At 32.4% G+C, this 9,090-nt stretch overlaps 1 protein-coding gene across 1 annotated transcript; it reads left to right on the top strand.

Annotated features, from left to right (window-relative positions):
* Window positions 1–222: 222 nt before the first annotated feature.
* LOC146914900 (uncharacterized) lies at window positions 223–970 on the top strand. Its single transcript, XM_085716201.1, has 2 exons — window positions 223–453; window positions 528–970. Exons 1-2 carry the CDS (start codon window positions 393–395, stop codon window positions 656–658), a joined length of 192 nt encoding a protein of 63 aa, XP_085572327.1. The 5' UTR covers window positions 223–392; the 3' UTR covers window positions 659–970.
* Window positions 971–9,090: the final 8,120 nt, after the last annotated feature.

Raw genomic sequence — 9,090 nt, 5'->3', positions numbered from 1 at the left:
TTTACGTACCTCATCTTGGATGTTAGGATGATAGCTTGAAATTGGAGACCTAAGTCCTGGATCCGTTTCCAACAAATTGTAATCAACAACTTGAATACCCTCATTGGCCGAGTTAGGTGTAACTTCATTTTGTGGTTCACTTGGATGTCGAGTATTTGATGGTTCTTGACTAGCCGAAGAACTAGCTTTGTCTCTAGAAAGCACGGGAAAAAATTTCTTCATCCTATAAAAGTAAAACACACAATCATTGTTACAAGTAAGTAACAAGAATATCACTAGTCATTAAATCATAAACAAATACAAAATACATATATATCGGGATACATTATAACAGCTTCATAGAACTCTTTGTCACATTTGATATAGCAGCATTATCAATTGTTCAATAAAAGATGGCTAGTTCAATCATTACAATACTTAGTATAGTTTTCTACCTTATGTTCATTTCACAAGGTAGTATTTTCTTCCACAATTTTTGTAAATTATTATTCAAAACTGTCATAATTTTTTTTTGGTGATTATCTCAGGTTATAGCCTATGTTCATTGAAAGATATTTCAGTAACCCAGTATGAGACAGGAGTAGTGGAGAATAAGCCAGAATGGACTGTATATATCTCCAAAAAATATCATTATGCTCAAAGAAAATTGCTTTTCTGACCCAGCCACTTATTACCATTTCCACTTATTACCTTTGAGAGAGATTGCAATTTAAGAGAGAAAGGGCGTGTTTAGTTACGGTACAGGAAGGAAATTGGAATAGAAAATGAAAGAGAGAGAGTGAGACACACATCTGTCTTTTGTTTAATATACCCTCCGATCACTATTATAAGCAAATGTTTGCATTTTAGATTCATTCATTGAATGATGTATGTGACTTACAACAAAGACCATATATATCATTAATTGTTGAATGAACCTAAAGTGTAAACTTTTGCTTATAATAATGACCGGATGGTATATTTAAAAAAAAAAAAAAAAAAAAGGGGAAAAGCATGTGGAGCTATAGTCCCACATTGCTCCTACATGCATCCGCCCCTGGCATTAATGCAAGTGGCTGACCTTTTTTATAAAAAAAACTTTTTTTGCGTCGGCATTTGGCCATTTGCAGCGGGAGTTTTTCAATACAAATATTCGCAGAGGCAGAATTTTGCAACGGACAAAAGTCATCGCTAATGCAAGGTTGACAAAATTAAAATGAATTTTGTGGTGAACACAAGCCGTTGCTAATGTAAGGTTTAGAAAATTTTGGAATTTTCTGGAGGACAGAAGCAGCCCCTAATGTAACGAGGGCATTTTTTTTAATTTGAATTTTGCGGCTGGCTAAATCCGAAGCTAATGTCGAACGCAAAAGCACAATATTAGATTTTGTTTTCTTTTCTTTTCCTGATTTGGTTGTATTACTTTTTTCTTTGTTAACCCTTTGACTCCCTCGAAGAAGGGACTCAAGTAATCTGGAGTTTGGTTGCGAGGTAAGTTGAACCTGACAAAGAATTGTTCAACCAAAATATCATAGATACTCTAATTAAAATTCTTTAGCGAAATGTGCAAATTAGAGGCTAGTGTGATACATCCAAAATAGAGAAGTGTATAACCATAATTTTTTTTTTAGAGCTCATTTCATTACCAACATCTTATAGTACAAAACTATTATTGCTCGGTTCGGGAAAATATGAGAACAAAAAAAAAAAATACAATACTTAGATGCCTATTATCATTGTGCAAAAACTAAATCTTCCCTGAATGAAATTTATGTAATCTCTTGGGTTTGACGCTCACATATTATAACCTTAGAAATTGTTTACATAGTTTGTTAATGCACAAATAAAAGATGTGGCGAAACTTTTCAGGACAATCAGCATCAAAATCACATTGAATATAACCAGCAACCTCCTTTGGAATTAGAAATAGGTAAATAAATAAACTTGAGAATTTTAGCCATATTATTTTTTTCATTGCTTATGACAAACATCATATGATTAATTTGTAGTGTATAAAGTTCATGCAATGCTAAACATAAAAAAAATATTTATAGCACTTAAGTAGAGTAGAACGTTGTATTTACCCATTTAACACACTTAGACGATGTCTCTTCAATAGATCAGTGTATTGTGTTTGTGCTTTAAACACACGTAGTGAAAAGGTAATATAAAAAGGGAAATGCAAGTTTCTACGAAAACAAATTCTAGGAATAAATAATACTAGTGATAATCGCATTTGCACTGTTTCCTGGCATTTGTGGTTGTGGAATTTGTAGGATATAGCATTGTTGGTATAAAAAACTTTCCATGTATTGTTTTTTTTTTTTTTGAAAGGATGAGATAAGATAAGTTGAATTTTGATAATTATGAGAGCTTTGTCTCTTTATTTGGTTCTGGATTGAACCAAATTAATCGAATCTTATCAATGGCCTCCTTACTATTCTGACGATTTCTTTTGGTTTAACATTCTTTCTTAGATTGGAAGTGAATGTGACGCATTCTTTTACCATTCTTTTTCCCCAAATCCATCTTTTTATTTTCACAATAAAATCTTCTATTTATGATTTTTCAGTTAACTTTTCAACCTTTCACAATAGAAAAGAGACATTTGTTTAAAATAATTGAAGGACCATGTTTTTTTTTAAGCAAAATAGAAAATATATTAAATAAAACGAGAAAGATACAAAGACTGAGGAGACAATAGACCTGACCTAGGAAAAACTTAAACGGGAATACATCGTGGTAAATCAGTCCAGGTGGATCTACTATAATCTATTCTAACAAAAATTCACTAGTCATAAGTGCAACCTAGCGAAACCGCATACGAGCACGAAACCAAGTTACAAAAAAGTATGAAAAGTGAATATATGTAGAAAACAATTAGAGTTTAAAGAAAAAATTAAAATTTCTATTTGTTACTTTCTAATGATTCAAGGTCGCCATGTCAATATAGTTATCAACTAGTTGAATGTATATTATATTATTTTTTCATATAAAATTATGTAAACACATGAAATGAATATAAAATTTTGTAGTTACATGAATTTCTTTTATATTATCATTCACATCATGTTCTTTATTCACATTGAGATACAAATCAGGTCAGGATTTCTTTAGCCACACTCAGTTGATTTAGAAAGATGTTTCTCATGCATTTTTAAAACATTATGATTAACTGAGTGTGTTACACATAAGTGTTTCCTTAAAGTTATGAGGGTGTTACTCATAAGGAATCATTATCAACAAAGTTAGGAATAGGATGAAGACACAACTCCCTTTCACTAGTGATATATTTGACACTTCCTTTGATTTACACAACTAAATAAAAACAAGTGAACAAAATATTAATTTTTAGGAAAATAATTGTATAACCTTGTTATAAAATCATCATTTTGTATGTTGCAATTTTTTAGCTAATAACAGTTTTATAATTGATAAATAGAGATTTACATAACAACATCTCATTGGTCTTATATACAATTTCCCATTCGAGAAGATAAAAATTTCATTCTTTTGTGATTAATACTCACTATCTACAGAAGAAATATTCTCAAGTAAATTTTATATTTAAAATTTCAAGATATTTATAAACGATAAGGGAGATATTACATGTTATGGACTTGACCTCATCTCATATTACCATCGGAGTGGGGACTACATAGGATCTCCCATACACCTCTTGCACAATCCTCACAAAGTTTCACCAATCGGTTATGGTTGGGCAACCCAATATTAGGGCATTTGTGCACCATTCTAAGGACACCTTTCTCCGTACCACTTTCATAGACTCTTCTAGAGAGTGATCTCTAGATATTCTCTCAGTAATATCATTGTACTTTCACGATATAAATACCGCCTCTGCGAACTACAGTTAAAACTCTATAAATTAATAATGTCAGGACCGGAGAAATTTATTAATTTAGAGAGTTATTAATTTATCGATAAATTAATAATTATTAATTTAAAGAATTTTTAAGTAATTATACCGTACGTACCAAACAAAAAGGCAAATTAGTCTATGCCTCTTAGAATTACGTTGCAGCAAACCTTGTGACTCAACGTAAATTAGTAACTACTGTGTTCATATGCATTGGAAATCAATAATGACTTTTAAAGTACAGTAAATGTAAACAAGAGGAACAAATGTGTTCAATGTATTCTTAATATATTTTTTTCAGTTTCTATGAATTATTAATTTATGATTTTCTTAGGACCGAAAATTATAAAGGGATCTCCCGGAAAATTATTATCTTATTATTTTATCGAGTTTTTCAATTTTTTACATTGGCCCAAGTCGGGACCGGACAAATTTATTATTTTAGAGAGTTTATTAATTTACCGAGTATTAAATTAAAGAGTTTCTACTGTAGTATAGCACCGCTTCTCCGGATAACTTCTTGTACATTTGCATTGATTTAATAAATTACGATCCTCTTACACCATATCATTGTCGCTAGAAGAGAAATCTCTTCATTGGTTGCTTCAAATTTCAACAAATTCATTACTGAAACCTATTTCTTTTACTTTTCCGACAGTTAAAAATACCTCTTATTCTAGAAGCATCGTCGCAGCTCCAACCATCATCGTTTTGAAGTTTCATTCCACGACTTAGACTTCGTTAGATTGTAATGACCCTCCACTCACTCAGGAGGTTGTGAACAACACATGCGAAGATCGTGATGATTTTTTGCTCCCTCTGATGGCTGAGACAACCACGAATGCTACTTCCATGGTCACTGAAACGAGTTCTCTATAAGACACATTCGTCTATTGTTTATCCTCTGACATGGCTATCGATCCATGTGGCTTGATGACAGGTCATCTGATGGACGAAATTGGCAAGCGCACCAAATCGTAACAAGTAATAAAGTAGTAAGTTTATTGTCTCCACATGGATTGTTGTTCAACTTGGCAATTAGCAAAACTTATTTAAAAGGTAAATAAAAAAGATAATAAATGAGGGTTACATGGTTTGACTGTCCTGCCCAATGCAAGATTAGGTTCATGATTCAAATATTTAACGACGATTAGGGAATCCTTGAATTCCACCATCGTCTTTGTTAGAATTAACGTAAAACATCAGTTATGTGGTGTCTACTTATGATTTAAGAAACCGATTTTCAAAATCCTATTAACCTTAAATACAACATGTGCGGTAAGTTAACCTTGTTAAATTTACGCTGTTCCCGAAAGCAAGAATTAGAAAACATGAGGTTTCATCCTTAATTTCATTAATTATAATTAAGATATAAGCAATTAAAACTGCCATGAATGGAAGAATTTCTGGTTGTCAGTCCTATTAATCTATACGGATCCATTTTCAAGATTACCGATATGGATTCTCAATTGAAAAAATATTAAGAAGATGCAAGAATGAATTAAATCAGACACAAGAAAAGCATAATTGAATAACAACTTTATTAATGGAATCCAACAAATAAGAAGGGTTTCATCTTAGAATCTTAGTCAAAGAGGTTTAGTTGCACATGGCAACAACATCATCACAAAACAATAGAAAAACGTACCCTATAAAGAACAAAAGGAGGATGGAGATCCTCTACCTTGGATTTTGATGCTTGACCCCAGCCTTGAACCTTTAGCTTTCTGAATAAATAAGAATGCGTGCAAGGGTCTCTATTTATAACATATGATTATTTAGGGTTTAAGAGAAGATAACTGAGCTTTTTTCACCGATCCAGCTTGGAAAACAAGACAAGAGTGATTTTAACCCGCAGAAAAGCGTAGTTGCGCAACCCTGGGACGCAGGATATGCATAAGGCAGTGGCAAACACTATCCCATGAGTAGAGGCGCATGAGGCAGCACATCATGTGCAAATTCTTGCGTTTTCGCCCCGTTTCCGATCGCTCTTACGTCTAGAAACTCCTAAGAACTTGAAATGAATTTTCTTCACTTTGCATTGTTTGCAAAAACCTTCTAAGAACCATTGATCTTCAGTCTGCATATCATTGATCCTTCATGTGATGTCTTGGTTTGTCCTTTTACATGATTCCTCACTACAAAGCACTCAAACCACCTATGGAGTTGAATGATTTAGGATAAAAGTGAATTATGATAGTGAGAAAAATACAAGAAGGGGGAGAGGGGGTTGTATACTTGTGGTCGTTATTATAGGTTCCAAGAAGGATAAATAACTCAATTTCGAAGCAAATGATAAGGTCAAGGTTACCAAAAAGGACTGACCTAGGCAACCTATCGAGGATGAGGACAACTTGAAGTTTGACACAAACATATCATTGGTCTAACTTAGATTATTCCAAAGCACTACAAGATAAAGCCCTTTCAGTTATTGCCTACATTTGTTGAAGGCGTAAGGCGCACGCAAATTTGTAGCGGGCTTGTGTGCATTTGTGGCGGGCATTTCCCACATAAATGCATGTGGCTGACTTCTTTTTTTTTTTTTTTTTTTTACATATTTGTGGCGGCCTCCAGCCACACACAAATTGAATTTTGCAGTGAACGTATGCCGCCGATAATGAAAGGTTCAGAAAAACTTGGAATTTCGTGGAGGACCGAAGCGGTCCAAAATGTAAGTAGGGAAACAAAATTTAAATTTAAACTTGGAATTATTTTTTTTCCTTATATAAGTAGACTTCATTAAACTTGGTTTATGCTCCTTTTAAGTGATTTGGTTTGTCAAGAGAGTTTTTTTCAAGAAAAGGTCTCAACCAATTAAATCGGAAATCAAAGGAGGTAATGATATGTAATTAAGGAAATGTGTTAGAAAATACACTGTCTTGAAATTTTCTTTATAAATTTTGTCATTGTATCTATCATTTCATTTTTGGGTTATATTACTTATTTTTTTAACCATTTGGCTTTCAGGGAAAAGAGGCTCAAGTAATATGGAGTTCGGCTTAAATATCATAGATACTCTAATTATATTTAAAAAAAAATAGTGAAAGGCCTCATTTGGAAGCTGAAAATCCAAAATAGAGAAGTCAGTACAACTATAACAAACTTAAGTGCTCTTTTCATTACCAACATCTTAGAGTATAAAATTATCATTACACGATCCGTGAAAATATGAGGAGAAACATAAATAAAAATACAATTATTGGTTGCCAACATCTTCCATCCACAACTAAATCTTCCCTGAATGAGATTTATGTACTCTCTTAGGGTTGACACTCACACAATATGTTGCCTTCTAAAACGTTTACATAGGTTGTCAATGCACTTATAATAGCTGCGGTGAAGTATTTTAGGACAATCAGCATCAGAATCACATTTAATATATTCTGCCATTAAAAATGTTTTACCATCAACCTCTTTTTCAATAAGAAATAGGTAAGCAAATAAAACTAAACCATAAACAAATTTGAGAGTTTTAGCCATATTATTTTTTCTCATTGCTTATAATTAACAAAAATAATAGGATTAATTTATAGTGTAAAAAGCCCATGCAATACTAAACATAATTAAATATTTATAGCACTCAAGTAGATTAGAACATTATATTTGCCCTTTTAACACACTTAGACAATGTCTCTTCGATAGATCAATGTGTTGTGTTTGTCTTTTAAACACATATAGTGAAGAGGTAATGTAAAAAACATTCTATTTGGTATAATTCATTATTTTTAAGTTAACTATTCAACCTTTCACGATAGAAAATAGATATTTGTTTAAAATAATTGAAAGACCATGATAAAATTTATTTGTACTAATCATTGAAAGTTGCCAAGTCAACATAGTTATTGCCAAGATAAACATACTATATGATTTTTTTTTTTTCTTATCAAATCATATGATTATAAGTTTGAAATTTTCTAGTTACATGATTTGTTCTAGAATAACATTCACATCAACTCTTTGATTCACATTGATATATAAAATTGGTTGGAATTTCTGCAGCCACCCATTGCTTTGGAAAGAGGTCTCTCATTTATTTTAAAAACAAAATGCATCATTCAGATTAATTAACATCTGATCTATGTACATACCTTATAAAAAAACACTCATACATAACTCCCTCTCAAGATATCTTCATGAATAAAGTTAGGAATAGCATCCCAATACATATTAAAGTAAATAACTTATCAAAAAAAAGAAACCAAAGGAAGACATGACACAACTCACTTTCTTTTGAATAATTATTCATAGACACCCTTTTTCCCATGAGAAACACTTGTGTGGACCAGGACCAAGAATTTTGGTTTGGTCACACACACAAGTTTTTTTCTTCTCTCTCTTCTCTTCTCTCTTCTCCATTTTCTCTCTCTTCTCTCTACTCTCTCTTCTCTCTTTGTGTGTGACCAAACCAAAATTCTTGGTCCTGGTCCACACAAGATTTTCTTTTTTCCCATACCATCAATATACACCCTCATGTGCAGGGGCAATTTAATATTTCACCTTTGATGCCATGTGTCACAGTTTTGTGTGGAAGTTGAAAGTGTGTATGCCACATGGGAGTGTCTATGTATCATTGCTCCTTTCTTTTGGTGTTAACACAACTCGCTTTCACTGGTTCTATCTATAATATTAATTTTGAAAAGAAAAAATTTGTAATAAAAATTAGTTAAATAATTCCTTAAAAAATGTAGTTATATGATTAATTTTGGAAAATTAGTAATATAATTCCTTAAAAAAAAGGGGGGGGGGGGGGGGGGGGGGGGATCAATGCCCTCGGCAGCAGATCCTTGGACAACATTAGCCTTGCACAACACAATGTCATTATGTGAGTTTGAAATGTTCCCTGCTTCACATTGGCTTTCATTCGTAGACAGGGCTGTCCCGATAAAATCAGAGGACCTACTCAAATATTAAAAACGGATCTTTAATTAAAAAAATGCGATTTTTAAGAAATAGTCATCCTCTTTTGTAAAAAAAAAAGAAAGAAATAATCATTCTCTGTTTAACTTTTAAATAACATAAAAATAAGCATTCTAACAAATTAAGTAAAAGTAAGTTTGTATGGAAGTAACTAGCTATAGGTTGTTAGGTATCAAGAAGTGAAACTGAGATTATTATTGAATCTCTCAACAGAGTTCTGTTACAAGCAATTGCCTATATACAAGGACTACAAAGCAACTCCCTACAAGTGGGCCAGCATCAAAACAAAACAGGTCCAATACAAACACTAGGCCCAA

This window comes from Medicago sativa, chromosome 6, assembly GCF_051527215.1.
Source record: "Medicago sativa cultivar Bolivia chromosome 6, Bolivia_mono, whole genome shotgun sequence".
Classification (NCBI taxonomy): domain Eukaryota; kingdom Viridiplantae; phylum Streptophyta; class Magnoliopsida; order Fabales; family Fabaceae; genus Medicago; species Medicago sativa.
The sequence above is the reverse complement of the archived record's forward strand: the minus strand, read 5'-3'. Positions and strand labels throughout refer to the sequence as shown.